Below are 16498 nucleotides of genomic sequence, written 5' to 3' on the forward strand. Positions count from 1 at the left end.
AAAAGAAAAACACCAGCTTTTAAACTTCTCTAATTGCCATCTCTGTGTTCCTCTCATTTGTGAGTCTTTCCAGGTTGAAATGCAAGCTATATTAAATAATCAGAAAAGAGTAAATAAACAATAGATGTATGCATACAAATGACCTTTATCGCTCTGCTGGGATCAATGTCAACCGCAAGTGTATGAGCCAGCTCAAGATACCTGTTCTTAACTTTACACAGTCTTATATAGCAAATGTGTCTATCTGATGACTACATAGGGGGTCTGGCCAGGTTTAGGAGCTGTCCCACCCTTCGTTGGTGTCTAGCGTCTGACCCTGCGCTCTTGACACATAAAGTTGTCATGATCTCCATCAGGTGATCTGGACCACCCCCTGTTGCCCCAACTACCCAGGTCTATTCATCCTGATACGCTCTTGAAAGACGTGGTTAAGTTAAGCTTCAGTGCAACAAATAGAATATTGGAAAATCACTGTGTGACATCTGTGCATGTGGAGTTAAGCTGCAGAGACCTAGGGGTTAACCTGGGGTCATATATCTCAACAGATGCTTGGAAGGAGAAAATACTGCAGTTAAGAAAGTCAGCAGCAGACTTCCACAATGTGTAACCCTATTCTGATTTGGGCTGGAGGAGAGGGTCTAGTAAGAGTGATAAAAGCTCTAAGTGGTGTTTGAGTTTCAAAGTGTAAATGTTAAGCCAGACGGTTTGTTAAATACTTCTCCAGTTTGGACAGCAATAAATACTCCTACTCACTAATAGCAGAGCTGGGTCAGAAAGTCACTGGGAGGCCGCTATAAAAAATCTATTTATGACTTAAAGAACATGATCAAAAGTAAAAAGCATGCTCAAACACACCAACTATAAAAGCTAGCATAAACGTTAGCTAAAACCTTTGCATAGAAGCACTCAGTTTAAAACACAATGAATCAGAACTCAAGCACAAAGCAGGCACCAGCATTCAATAAACCTTGCCTGCAAAGCACAGTTAAACACACTGAATTAACAGTGAAGACCCTAGATAACCTTATAGTACTTCTGACCTTCTGCATCCTGCCCAGACTAGGAGAAAAGTAACAAAAGAAACCACGGCCAACATTTTTGATCTTATTTTTATATTTATTATGGTTGTCATTAATTCTATCTTTATGAACACAACATGCTTTGCAGATAAGCACAGTACCTGATAACCTAAGCAGAAAAGCTGGTTAATAATAAAAAGGAGTAAACATTTGTTCATTGTTCTAAAATATTTAAAACACGTTGACTAGAGGAATAATACACTTTAACTGTTCCAATCATACATATAAATGAAAAGTAAATGACTAAAACCATAGTAATACAGAGAATAAGCAGAGTAAAAATAGTGATTGGTTACTCATATACGTATCTATATTAGAATGAGACATAACTAATGTGAAATTCATTGAAATAATAATCTGGACTAACAACAACCTGCACAAGAGGATTCTGATCTGTGGTGTCCATGAGCAGGAGAAAATGACTTCTGTAAGCAGATGATATTAAAATGCTGCTCCTAATTAATGTCAGAAAGATTTTCTTAGATAAAATCAGAATAATCTAAAAGTCCACAAAAAAAAACATCCTTCAGGATAAAAGCTATCATACAATGTTTCAGTTTGTGTTAAGGCAACAAAAATCTGATTATATTTTGTTTAACAAGGCATGTCATTACAGTCTTCACTCATTAGAAACTCGGAAAATAAAAACATCTCTTGATAAAACTAAATTTAGTTCTGTTCTGCTTAACCCTGTTCGTTGTAAGTTGTCCTCTGCATTAATTTTAGACACAATAAAAGAAGGAAAAACATATTCAGAGGCTTCATTCCTCGAAGCAGTCGTTACCGGTTCACCCCCGGTTCAGGCGACCTTTGCAGCATGTCTTCTCCTTATCTCCGCCCCTTTCATGTCAGCTTATTTTCAAAATAATTTAATAAAAATAAAGGCCACTAGTGGTGCAAAAAAACATTAAAGAGGCCACCATGGAAAGGGTTAAATTGTCTAATGCTTTAGGCCTGTTCCTGTTCCAAAGGAACCTTGTTCATGAACTCCTTGAAAAGCACATTTTAATAAAAAATCTGTTGGCCATTGGCAGAAAACTGAAAAGTAGTCGTCATTCAATGTTTTAGCAGGCTGATCCTAAACCTGTGGCCAAATATACACAGAAATACAGCGGATCCTTAGAACACTAATTTAATTTGCTCCAACTGTCAGTTTGGATCTTATGAAAATCTGTAATGATGAAATAATAATTCAATAATACATAATGAAGAGAATGAATGCAATTTGAGACACACACAAATAAAATGTTATGTATAGTTAGTTAAACTTTAGAAGGACAGCTTCCATTGTGATTTAAGGGCAGATGTTGTGTTTCCTCCATCCTGGACCATTCTGCTCTGGGCCCCGAACTCAACACAACAAGAACAAATTCCTGCATTACTGGCATCCCATATTTAACTGCCTAGAAGTAAAAACAAGCCTTGAGTCACAATTTTTTCCACTTTCTATTAAAAAGAAAATCAGACACTTCAGAATCTTAGGAAAATTCACATAACTTTTCTATTGTACAGTTACAGTGCACAAGACAGCTCTGGGTGATGCATATCATCATCATATTTTCTCCAACAATGGACACATTTCTTTAAAGGCTCTGGAAGTGAGCACATCTACCTGGGGCTTCTCTGTGTACCAGGTTCAGCAGAATCAGGGAGAAGCCCACAGGAGAAGATCTGCACCCCACACGGCATTGAGCAACACAGCCAGGCTCACACTCACCAATGGACAGTCCTATTTATAGAGGCTGTTTCTTCTTCTTGAATGTGCTGGCAGATGGCAATAACATTCTCCAGGGTTAGATTCAAATATATTTTAAGAACTCAACAGAACAGGAAGAGGAGAGTGGGATAAGATGAGCCACCCCCTGTATCCTAGCAACCATGCTTTTCTGGGGTCAGGTGACCTTGCTTTCAGAAGGCAACCATCATGTGACAAGTGGTAAGATTGTTTTTCTATAAATAACCATTTTTTCCTTAATGTTTTGTGTTCAATAAAAGTTGCATCAAGGTACATTTCTTTTAGCTATTGTTGCACATGGTATATGTTGGTGGTTTCCCAACTTTATTAGTTAAACTGGACCATTTTGTCCAAAATGGTGGCTATGGGGCAAAGTGAGCTAAAGGTCATGGGTTAAATTGAACCACTGGTTTGACTTTACCCAGCTGAAAGTTAATAACTGTCAGTCATATCTTTCCAAATTGCATAATGTAAAAATGCTAAGAATGTATAGGAGAAGGTCCAACTTGGGCTCAACAATCTTGGAGAAGATGGAGAAAACACTTTCAGATGTCAAGGATGGAAATCCATCAAATATGTGGCAATGGACAGAAACATTGGTAGATCAACACCGCAAAGGGTTCATAGTGAGGTCAAAACACAGAAAGCAATGGGCTACAGTGAAACAAGAGAGCAAATAGAGTCTATACAGTGGAGATGGAGATGTAGAAAGAGCTGGCTGACCACTTCAAAATGTTGCCTTACTCCAAAGAGGAGCCGTGAGTTGGCATTTGAGTTTCCACAAAAAAACATCATTCTTGTCCTGAACAACTGGACAATTAATGGTCAAAGCAGGTATAGTCTGCAGGACATAATGCATACTATACTGCATTGATTAGAAAAGTTTGATGATACCCATCCATCCATCCATCCATCCATCCATCCATCCATCCATCCATCCATCCATCCATCCATCCATCCATCCATCCATCCATCTATCCATCTGGGTCTTCCCCGTGGTCTCCCAGTGGGACATGCCTGGAAAACCTCAGAAGGGAGGCAACTAGAGGTCATCCTAATCAGATATCTGAACCACGTCAGCTGACCACGATGTTTCGAGGTGGAGAAGCTGAGGCTCTACTTTGAGCCCTTGTGGGATTAAGGAGCTCCTTACCCTGTCTCTAAGGCTGAGTCCAGCAACCCTCTGAAGGAATCATGTATTGGCCACTTGTATCCGGGATCCTGTTCTTATGGTCATGATCTGTATCTCATGACCATAAGTGACGGTCAGAAGAGCTCTGCTTTCTGGCTCAGTTCTTTCTTCACCACAACAGACCAGAAAAATAGATGGGTCATTTTACCCTGTAATATGGATCAATTTATCCCAGGCCTGGGGCAAATTGAGCCACTTTGAATAAATAACTGACTGCACTGTTCAATGGTTAGGACTAATTGGAATGTATGAACCTGACTGTTGTGAAGAACCTTGAGACAACATTTGTTGTGAATTGGCGCTATATAAATAAAACTGAATTGAATTGAATCATTTTTTCTGATGTTATATTGCCATAGCTGTTTGTGGCAGACTCATTCTTGTATTTTAATTTGTTAGACAACAGTCACAATTATGAGTAGATGTTTTCATTTTACTCGAGTGTCATTTAATTTTGCCTGAAGAACGAAAAGGTAAAAGTAGCTTATCTTACCCCACTCTGCCCTACCACACCTCTAATTCCCAACACTGATCAAACTTTGATACCATGAACATTTGTCTCATGTTCACATGGATATTTCAGAAATGCACAGACAACAATTTTTCAGATTAGCTGAGGCAAAAAATTCTCCTCATAAAATCAAACATTTTCTCTCAGCTTTAAGAAGTTTCTCCACCGGTTCACTTATTTCAGTTTCATGATTTTTCTGCAGTTCTTCTTTTTCTGCCTGTGTTTTCTTTTGATTTAATTCTTGCTCATGTTTCACTAGTAAATCTTTGACTTCTGTCAGATTTTCTTTCTTCTTTGAAACACATTTCACTAAATTATTCATTTCTGCCTGATATCGTTTCCTCTTTTCTGCTTCTTTATGTGCTGCCAGCACCTTCAACAGGTCATACTTCTCATCTTGGTCCTTCATTTGCTTCTCATGAACCTCCTTCTGAGCCTCAAACTCCTTTTTATATTTCTCCTGGAATTCGTTTGACTTGACAGCTTCCTCTCTTGCTTTCTCTTCGTATTCCTTTTGAAGTCCTTCCAGTTTTTCTTCTAAAATCTTTCGTTCTTTTTCTTCCTGTTCTCTTCTGATCTGTTCCTCCATCTTTCTTTCCTCTTCATATCTTTCAATTTCCTTCTTGTACTGCTCCTCAAGTTCTCTCCTTTTCCTTTGCTCCTCCTGTTTTCTCTTCTCCTCCTCTTCTTTTTGTTTCTCCCACCATTCTCTGCGTTCTTTTTCCCAAGCCTCCTTATATTTCTCCTTCTCTTTCCTGATCATTTCCAGCACTCTGTTGACACTCTTCTTGTCCTCTTTTTCTGACTGAACTTGTTTCTCTAGAATTTCAAGATGCCTTATCAGATTCTGTCGATGAGTTTTTTCATCTGTTTCTCTTTTTCTCTTTTCCTTTTCTCTCTCTTCCTGCTCCTTCTCTCTCTGTTTATGCTCTTTATCAATATGTTCTTTCATTTCCTTTAATTTCTTGTCTGCTTCCTGTCTTAGTTTTTCTTTTTGTTCTTCCATTTTTCTTTTCATTTCTTGCATTTCTTCATCATATTTTCTTTTAAGCTCCTCCTTCTCTCGTTTCATTTCTTCTTCCGTCTCCTTCAGGATGTTCTCAGCTTTTTTCCGGATGGCAGTTTCAGCCTCCTGCAGCATCTCGTTGGTGTAGCAGCTTCCTCCATTTTGCTTCACCATGGTGTCGATCTTTCTGATCAGCTCACTGACCTGCGTTCGGTTCTGTTTATCATGGTTGTTAAACACATGGTATCTTCCTCCACAGTCAGAGATCAGCTTCTCTAAGAAATCTTTATCTTTTTCTATGTAACTTTCGATTGTCTGCTCATCATGTTCCAGTGTATCTCCATTTGTGAAAAGAAGGATGGTGAACTTTTCTGCATCTTTCCCAAAGCCTTCCTTTATTAATTTCAACGTCTCTTTCTCCTCTGGTGTCAATCTCCCGATCCGTAATACCAGCAGGAAGACATGTGGGCCTGGAGCCAGAATGCTCATACATTTTAAAGTCTCCTCATTAATTTCTTCATGGGTCAAACTGTCATCAAACAGACCAGGAGTGTCGACCACAGCAACAGGACGATCGTCCACCTCACATTGTTCTTTCTGACAATGTTTTGTGACTGATTTGGGGTTGGTCTCAGCTTTAAAGACTTTACGTCCCAGAATTGTGTTTCCAGAGGAGCTCTTTCCACAACCGGTCTTTCCAATCAGCACAATCCTCAGACACTTGGAGCTCTGATCTGATTCCGCACCTGTAATATAAATAAGATTCAGAAAGTTTAAATGTTGACAGTTACTACAGCATTGCACCAGACGTCTAGTCTGAAATATGGTGTTTAATAACAAGAACTTACACAGATCGGACGGTGTCTTTTTGAGTTTCTTCATTTCAGCCTCTAGTCTGGTGATACGTTCATCTTGCTGTATGCTCTTCTGTATTTGGCCTCTTATGAATGTCTCTGATGTGTAAAAAAATGGACTATTCTTGTGAATGATTGATCTATCCACCTTCTCCAGCAGTTCTGGGATCTGCTGCCTATCCTTCATGTTGACAACAACATATCTTTCTCCAAAGCTCTGACAGAGCTTCTGGATGTCTCTGTCTCGGCTTACAAAGTTAACAACAGCCGGATGTTTAGGATCTGACTCCACAGTGAACAGAACCATGGTGAAGTCATTGACCCGAGAGCTGAAGGTGTCCTGGATGGTCTGTAGCTCTCCCTTGTCTTCATCGGTGAGAGGACCCAAAGGTAAGACCAGGATGAAGGCGTGGACACCCTCAGGATCACAGAGGGAGATACACCTGAATGATTTCTCCATCACCTTCTGCTGAGCTTCTCCATACAAGGCAGGCAGCTCCACCAGAGAAACCCAACGTCCACACACCTGCCCCTGGTTTCTAACACACTTTGATGAGTTGGAGGCTGAATGAAGCTCTGTCTGACCTAGAATGACCTTGGCTGCTAAGGTCTTCCCTGCTCCTCTCCTCCCAAACAGAACCAGGTTTAGAGGAGGTTTCATCTGTTTACGTTGGGGTCTGCTGATCTCATCTCTGAAGGTGAGGAATGTTCCTCCATTTCTATCCAAAATGTTCTCGATCTCCTGCATTAATATGTTATGATCTTCTCTAAACATGCTGTAGTATCTTCCAGCACATTCTTTCAGAAGTTCATTAACAGAGGGACTCATTTCATGTTCATGTGTTGTGACGACCATGGCATACTTGAAGGCATCTTGATGAAACAAGCTCAAAACAAACTTCAGTGTTTTTCTGTTCTTCTCAGTGAACTCTGAAGGCTTCACTAACAGCAGCAGAACATTTGGTCCAGGAAGACAAAGCGTCATACAACTCTGCAGTTTTTCTATTAAAGTTTCCACTGAGAGACTGAAGATGTCAGGAGATTTTACAACCTTCAGGGGCTCTCCTCCCCATGCTCCAGAAGACACCACGCTGTGCTTGGAAGGGTTACGTTTAAACAACCGAATTTGCTTTTTCTTCATGATGAAGTTGCAGAGAGAGTTCTTCTTGTACTCACTTTTTCCAAATATCACAATCCTGAGTCCATCTGCTACAAAAGAATTAATAATTAATTAATAAACTCCTGTAAGCACAAAATAAACTTCAACACATTAAACTTTGTGTCTTCCTCAAATGTTCTGCTCTGAACACCTTTCAGGATAAAATGTGACTGTACCAAAAAACTGGTAATAATAGAAACGTTACTTTTTCCTCTCTTTTAAAAATGTTTTTAAAATAATTTTGACTCGCTCAGAATGTTGGTAAGTTTTGTGTGCAGTATTGTGTTTTTGCTGGAAATACAAAGAGAGCTTGTTCTGATCCAACATGTTGACCAGAACTCGTCTTCACAGAAAGGAAAGGAGCTAGCGATGAACGTTTACTGACTTTACTGAGTCAAGTCGTCTTTAATGTGATTTGATTGTTTTGAAAGGGGACAGTGCAATTAAATAAAAGCCTTGACAATTCATGAGTTAAGAAGCCATAATTAGCTAAAAGGCTATTTTTCATCTGTAGCCCTCTGACCATGATATTGAAAAGCAAAAAGATACAAGAATATAAGTACAACACAGACACACATTACATTAGTAATGACATGAGATTAGACTGAACAAATCCTGACACACTCAGAAAGCAATGAAACATTACTGCTAAGAAAGAAGAGACAACAGATTACAATACTGAACAACAGATACAAATTCTATTAGTGTGGACAGGTGTATGAATTAACAGGCATTTTGTCACGTTTAGTGAAAGCCTTATATGTTTTTAATTGTCTGATTTGGTCTGGTAGTGAGTTCCATTCCTAGGCACCTCTCACAGACCAGGCTGACTGAATAAAGGTGCTCTTCCTCAGAGGGATCACAGTCTCCTCTTACAGAGCCTTTACGCTCACTGTTGTTTCTCTGAGTGATGAACTCTGAGAGAGGACCTGGGGATAAATTATGAGTTGCATAAGTCTGCACATTTTTGAAGGTCAGTCCAGTTTAGTAAACCATACTTATTTAGTATATTACAATGATGATAGTTTCTAGATTTTTTTATCCGTAACCTTAATGGCTTGTTCAACATTTCGACTGGTTACATTGTACTATTAAAGGCCTGTGACCAGCAAGTTAAACAATAATTATGGTGGCTAATAATCATCGGGTGTGAAATAATTATTGCCAATTCAGTGGACATTTCATTCCTGATTGAACAAAAATTTGCTACATTTAGCTAAACTATTCTATACTTCTTGTTGACATGATTTTAAAGGTTAGAGTCAATGAGCCCCAGATATTTATGTTGGTTAACATTCAGTAGTTTTTCACCTGCAACCAATATATTTGGATAATGGGAGCTTCTGTTGGTTTTGCTGAAAAACATGCTGACTGTTTTGGAGACATTCAGCTGTGGACAACACTCTTGCAGCAATGATGTTACATAATTCATTGCTTTTGTCAGTTTAGCTGCAATAATGTCTTTAGAACGTCTGAGCAAATAACATCATATCGTCTGCATACATGATACATGAGGGGGCAGAACAGAACGGGCAAGGGCGTGTTTGACCAGCACCAAATTCCTAGGGGTGCAGATAACAGACACCTTGACCTGGTCCCTCCACACCTCTGCTTTTGTGAAGAGAGCACAGCACTTCTTGCGACAGATGAGAAGAGCAAACCTCTCCTATCCCACCCTCACAGCCTTCTACAGAGGGACAATATGGAGCATACTGACCAGCTGCATCTCTGTCTGGTGTTGGGCCTGCAACGCCTCAGACTGGAAATGTATGGAAAGAGTGGTGAGGACAGTGGAGAAAATGATCAGGAGGGCACTTCCCTCCATCCATGACATTGCTGCCTGACCAGGGCTTAGACAATTACTAAATATTATTATTACAGCTGCAATATTATTGTGAGAGTCAAGAGAAGCTCATTCAACACAGACTATGAGACGTTCTATTTATAATTTTGGAAACTGTCTGCGTTCTACAAGCCTAAGGAGACGAGGTGCTCTACACGCCCTGTCCCACAATATGCTGGTAGCAGCGTTGCTAAGCAACATACAGCTGATCAGGTATGATTCCAGAACAACGTACACATTTGCTCCCGGCTACGGTGGCCTGTTAAGTCCAAAGAGACTACGTTTTCTGTAGTTGGTTTGGATCGGGACTTGTTTGTGGTCTTAGGGTGTATTCACACTAGAGGGCGACACGAGAGTGTATTTTTTCTCCTGTCCCATCCCGCTCCCACAGAAAAATGTCTTGTCCCATTCCAATCCCAGGCCAGCATAACGAAAAAAATCCTGTCCCGTCCCACTCCTGGTAAAGTGACTCCCACTCCTATCCCGCTCCCATTCAGAACGACTCCCACTCCTGTGCCTCTCCCATTTTTGTTTTCTTCATTAGTCTTTTGGCAATTTCTTTCTTTGAAGGACCAGTTAGGTCCCTGTTTTTAGTTGTAGTAAAGGCTAGTTAAAGTAAAAAGAATAATAATGAAGAAATAATAAAATATCAAACAAGGAAACAGACCATGCCTATCTTAGTTGAAAAAACAAAATGTACCTAGTTGTATTTTACTTATTTATTAAGTGACTGTTTCCTTTGAACAATGACATTACTTTTATGTTTCAAGTTGCTGAAACGAAAGAAAAATGCACCCAGCAAGAGAAATGTACTTGGTGAACAAAAGTGCAAAAAGGCAAAACCTTTATAATTTAGAAACTGTACCTCAATGGTTCACAGCCCTGGTCCTCAGGGACCCCTTCCCTGCAGGTTTTAGATGTTTGTCTGCTCCAGAACACCTGATTTAAATTCTGACATGACCTCCTATACAGGCATCAAGAATGGAGGGTCAAACTGGACAAAATTTATACAATTAAATCATCATTAAATAAATAAATAAATGTTGTGAATGTCCCATAAGTGAAGTAAATGTAACATGAAAGAAATATAACATTAAATGTGCCATTAAATTAAAGATACCATTTATTTATTTAATACATCATTAGAAACAATAAATGTACCATTATATCATGAAATGGACTATTATGCAATTAAATGTGCCACTGAATAATTAAGTATAATTTTAAAGACAACATGACGTAATTAGTGGTACACTTAATATTTAATGATGTATTAAATAAATTGTACATTTAATGGTACAGTCATTTTTTTTCTATTTCACAACATATTTATTTAATATCTTCCCTTAATGAAGCCTTTCAACGAGGTCCACGAGGGGACATGGGGGAATTTTTTTCTCTTTTGTGTTCCCACGCAATACTTTGTGGAATAGTTTCCAAACCAGATAACTGCAAAAATGAAACAAACACTACACCCATTTTGAGATTTATTGAGTTTTATTTTGAAATCAGCCTTAAATAAAGTCAGTCAGTCATTTTCTACCGCTTATTCCATAGTGGGTCACAGGGGAGCTGGTGTCTATCTCCAGCAGTCTATGGGCAAGAGGCAGGGTCACCCTGGACAGGTCGCCAGTCCATCGCAGGGCAACACACAAACAACCACACACTCATTCATACATCTAAGGGAAATTTTAAAGAGACCAATTAACCTAACTGGCATGTCTTTGGACTGTGGGAGGAAGCCAGAGTACCCGGTGAGAACCCACCCAGGACCTTCTTGCTGCAAGGCAACTGCGCTACCAACTGCGCCACCGTGCAGCCTTAAATAAAATTATCTTCAAATCAGACTAAAAGACAGTTTTTATCCACAAGCTGTCAAACAAACTACTGAACAATAATTCTGCACGAAACCACATCTGTGACACTTTATTTCCTTATTACTGCTGCATGATGTGTACTTTTTTTTTGTACGCCATTAGTGTTTTTGTTTTTATTGTGATTTAAACGGTTCTTCTTATCCTAAGCATTTAATCGCATTGTTTACTGCGTGTTAACCTGCATATGACAAATAATCCATATCAATGACATATCAGTGTTTGTTTTATGAGCAGTTTATCATCTGTGCTGTTGCTCCAAAATACCGAACGCAAAAGAAATAAATTTCCCCATGTCCCCTCACGGGCTTCCGTACCTTACCTCTTAAATCTTTAGCGCACATGAAGCAGTTTTGTTGGTCAGATGAGACTTGACACATGATGGTACTTTTGGTTTGATGAATGAAGAGATGCAGGACTGATTTAATCCAGAATCTGTCTAACAAGTGTCCTTTAATCACTGGTGAACTGGATTACAACTAAACACGTTTTACAAGCAGCAGACAGCGTGTTAAAACCGCTACATTCAACTCTCCTGAAGTTCGGTAATATTTGAGACTTTCCTGTCAGCTCTATGAGTTTAATAGATAAGTCCTTACTTCTGACTTTACGTTACAAATCCAATTTTACCACGTCCAGTTCTCCACCTGCGTTTGTTCCCTCCATCCTGAACGCAGGTGGAAAACATCGATCAGAAGCACTGTTGGTTTGTGGGTCCTGTAGTTCGTTTGACTCGCATTATAGTTTAGGCTTCTTGGAAAAAAACTACACAATGGCGGCGTCGATCCAAGTTTTTTTTCTTAAAGTTTATAACAAAGTCTCAGTTTTACATTTCCAAAGACAATTGATCCTAGTTTATTTCCCTCCTATTGGTTAGCTCCCGTCTGCTCCCGTTCATTTTTTATCCTGTACCGTCCCAATCACGTGATCTTTACTGATGCTGTCTCCCGTCCCGCGGGATTCCCGTGGGAATCCCGTGACCCGTGGGACTCCCGAAAAAATGTCAGCCTCTAATTCACACTTGCCACTTTTGGTCCGCTTTAAACCGACCAGAGTTCATTTCCCCCCTTGGTCCGGACCTTTTGTGCAGGTGTGAATATACTCAAGCGAAACCTGGTCCGGACCAAACAACTGGACCGAGACCCACTTTTTGAGGTGATCTCGGTCCGCTTCCAAACGGACTCTGGTGCGGTTCGCTTATGGTCTGAATACAAACCGGCCCCGATCCGAACCAACTACAGAAAGCGTACGTCTCTTTGGACATAAAGAGCCACCATAGCCGGTAGCAAAGGTGTGTGTTGTAAGGTAATCATACCTGATAAGCTGTGTGTTGCTTAGCAACGCTACCGGCTTGTTGTGAGACAAGGCACGTAGAGAACGTCGGCATTCAGCACGCATTCTCCGACGGGGTTCCAACATTATAAATGGAACGTCTCAAAGTCTGTGTTGAATGAGCTGCTCTTCATCCTCACAATAATATTGCAGCTTTAATAACGGCATAAAAATGCAGAACAGAGGAGCTGCACGCAAATGAAAAAGTTTGCTTTTGGTCCGGACCAAACAAGCAGACCAAAGGACTTTCCTGGTGTGAATACACCCATATAATAATTGAACCGCACCAGAGTCCATTTGGACAACCGTGGGTCTCGGTCCGGTTGTTTGGTCCGGACCAGGGTTTGCTTGAGCGTATTCACACCTGTACAAAAAGGTCCGGACCAAGAGGGGAAACGAACTCTGGTCCGTTTAAAGAGGACCAAAAGTGGCAGGTGTGAATAGATGGTCTCATTCTTTCATTATTCACAGAATTGATTCATTTAACCAAGAAAGATTGTTCTTCTTAGGTCTATGCTTTTCCATCTGAATTATTAAATAATTTCCTGTAATTTACTTGTTAGCAAAGAACAATCCTGATCTACATTGTCTCCTTAGAGCAGTCATTTCCAGTTCAGCTGCTCAACTGAGTTTTGATAATAAATCTGTACAGTTTTTGGGATGCCAATTGTTTCTGTGGCCGGCAATGACCTAAATTACTTATTATTTTATTTTCTGGTGACCATAATCGGATTGTGATCTGTCAAACCATTCACCATGATAAAAGATTTTAGTAGCATTAGAAATAAATAATAAAGCCACGAATATTTAAGTGACGTGTTGTTGAAGCAGTTTTGGAAAAACCAGTTAACCCCATTAAACTCTGAAGGAACAAAATATGAGTTGCTGTAGATGGTGTTCATCCCAATCAGTGTAAAATTTTAGCCTTTTTTATCTTAATAGGTTTTTTTCTTTTATAAAAAGGACTGTTTTACAACTTTAATATGAAATATGTGTTTCTATTTTAGAACGAAACTAAAACTATCAGGAATTTTACAAAACATTTAATTCCCAATAAGTTTGGATTCTTTTTCTACTGAACTGTAGAACCATTCTTTAACTTTTTAAAGTTAAAGAATGGGTTTGCTTTGGTGATACATGGAATTATGAAAAATGTTAACGGAGTTGTTACTGAGCCTTACTGCAATTTAAGTTCAATTTATATACAGGTCCTTCTAAAAAAATTAGCATATTGTGATAAAGTTCATTATTTTCCATAATGTCATGATGAAAATTTAACATTCATATATTTTAGATTCATTGCACACTAACTGAAATATTTCAGGTCTTTTATTGTCTTAATACGGATGATTTTGGCATACAGCTCATGAAAACCCAAAATTCCTATCTCACAAAATTAGCATATTTCATCCGCCCAATAAAAGAAAAGTGTTTTTAATACAAAAAACGTCAACCTTCAAATAATCATGTACAGTTATGCACTCAATACTTGGTCAGGAATCCTTTTGCAGAAATGACTGCTTCAATGCGGCGTGGCATGGAGGCAATCAGCCTGTGGCACTGCTGAGGTCTTATGGAGGCCCAGGATGCTTCGATAGCGGCCTTTAGCTCATCCAGAGTGTTGGGTCTTGAGTCTCTCAATGTTCTCTTCACATATCCCACAGATTCTCTATGGGGTTCAGGTCAGGAGAGTTGGCAGGCCAATTGAGCACAGTGATACCATGGTCAGTAAACCATTTACCAGTGGTTTTGGCACTGTGAGCAGGTGCCAGGTCGTGCTGAAAAATGAAATCTTCATCTCCATAAAGCTTTTCAGCAGATGGAAGCATGAAGTGCTCCAAAATCTCCTGACAGCTAGCTGCATTGACCCTGCCCTTGATAAAACACAGTGGACCAACACCAGCAGCTGACACGGCACCCCAGACCATCACTGACTGTGGGTACTTGACACTGGACTTCTGGCATTTTGGCATTTCCTTCTCCCCAGTCTTCCTCCAGACTCTGGTACCTTGATTTCCGAATGACGTGCAGAATTTGCTTTCATCCGAAAAAAGTACTTTGGACCACTGAGCAACAGTCCAGTGCTGCTTCTCTGTAGCCCAGGTCTGGGGAATGCGGCACCTGTAGCCCATTTCCTGCACACGCCTGTGCACGGTGGCTCTGGATGTTTCTACTCCACACTCAGTCCACTGCTTCCGCAGGTCCCCCAAGGTCTGGAATCGGCCCTTCTCCACAATCTTCCTCAGGGTCCGGTCACCTCTTCTCGTTGTGCAGCGTTTTCTGCCACACTTTTTCCTTCCCACAGACTTCCCACTGAGGTGCCTTGATACAGCACTCTGAGAACAGCCTATTCGTTCAGAAATGTCTTTCTGTGTCTTACCCTCTTGCTTGAGGGTGTCAATAGTGGCCTTCTGGACAGCAGTCAGGTCGGCAGTCTTACCCATGATTGGGGTTTTGAGTGATGAACCAGGCTGGGAGTTTTAAAGGCCTCAGGAATCTTTTGCAGGTGTTTAGAGTTAACTCGTTGATTTAGATGATTAGGTTCATAGCTCGTTTAGAGACCCTTTTAATGATATGCTAATTTTGTGAGATAGGAATTTTGGGTTTTCATGAGCTGTATGCCAAAATCATCCGTATTAAGACAATAAAAGACCTGAAATATTTCAGTTAGTGTGCAATGAATCTAAAATATATGAATGTTAAATTTTCATCATGACATTATGGAAAATAATGAACTTTATCACAATATGCTAATTTTTTGAGAAGGACCTGTATTTGATTTTTGTTTGTAAAAAAAAAAAAAATTATTTGTTCAGGCCTGAAAAGTAATTAAGTAGGAGAAGCTGAAGTTGAAATTTTTATAAAGTTGGTGTTCATTACATTCTACTGTCAGAAATTAGAGCATCACAGCTAAACAACTGTAGGCATTAAGTGTCTTATTGTTAGCTTAGATATTAACTGCATTGTTATTTACTCATCTGTAAGTCATTTTGCATAAAAGCATCTGCAAAATGCATAAACATAAACGTTTGTTCTACTTGTAGGTTGAAAGCAGATTTAACCATCAGCATTAACTCATCCCTATTTGTTCTGGGCCTTAAACCTTACCTACAAATCAGATCCGGATCGTTGATCATTATGTTTGAGAACTCTTGTTTTAGAGGGTGCGAAATGCATCTCAAAAGTGTAAAAGACGTGGGAGAGTAAAAGTCACTGGAATAAAAGTGGTCCTAAAAAGAAAAGAGAAATCCCTGCAAAGGTTCACGTGAAACCATGTTTGGTGCCAAGATCATCACTAAATAAGGAAAAAAATAGGAAAATGCCCTGGGGGTTGAAGCATAATGGTTAGATAAGTGAGAAAGCCAGACTGACAAACACACATTATGCACTGACACACAGCTCGGGAGGCAACTTTGGGTGAAGTGCCTTGGCATTTACTTACTTACTTACCTACATATTTATTTCTAAGTTTTACCCATTAATCAGCATTGGTAATTGAACAATTTATTCCTTATTATTATTCTTGATGTTACGCAATTTTATTATTTTTTTCACACAACACCTGATTCATGGTTTTAAAGTTTTTTCCTGTTACTCAATAAAAAGGTTTTTTATGTCACTCAAAGGCGCGTTGGCATGTTTGATGATACTGTATCTCGCAAAAGTAAGTACACCCCTCACATTTGTTATTATATCTTTTCATGGCACAACACTGAACATAACACAATTTGATACACTTTAAAGTAGTCAGTGTACAGCTTGTATAACAGTGTAAATTTGCTGTCCCCTCTAAACAACTTAACACAGCCATTATTGTCTGAACCAATGGCAACAAAAGTGAGTTGCGTTTTCATACGTTTGTAGTTATTATGAGTGTGTATTTTTTATGGATACAGTTCGGTTTTTTTTTGGT

The 16498-nt window shown here is 39.5% G+C and overlaps 1 protein-coding gene across 2 annotated transcripts in view; it reads right to left on the bottom strand.

The window, feature by feature from the left end:
• Positions 1-1095: 1095 nt before the first annotated feature.
• LOC124865191 overlaps positions 1096-16498 on the bottom strand; it is a 36266-nt gene continuing 20863 nt past the window's right edge. The window contains exon 5 of one of the 2 annotated variants that reach the window (XM_047360155.1): positions 1096-7583. In XM_047360155.1, coding sequence (XP_047216111.1) covers positions 4639-7583 — 2945 coding nt within the window. In that variant the 3' untranslated portion in view covers positions 1096-4638. Of the gene's footprint in view, positions 7587-16498 lie in introns of both variants that reach the window. The other variant, XM_047360154.1, reaches the window with a different exon arrangement.

Source organism: Girardinichthys multiradiatus, unplaced genomic scaffold (genome assembly GCF_021462225.1).
Source record: "Girardinichthys multiradiatus isolate DD_20200921_A unplaced genomic scaffold, DD_fGirMul_XY1 scaffold_38, whole genome shotgun sequence".
Taxonomy (NCBI): Eukaryota; Metazoa; Chordata; class Actinopteri; order Cyprinodontiformes; family Goodeidae; genus Girardinichthys; species Girardinichthys multiradiatus.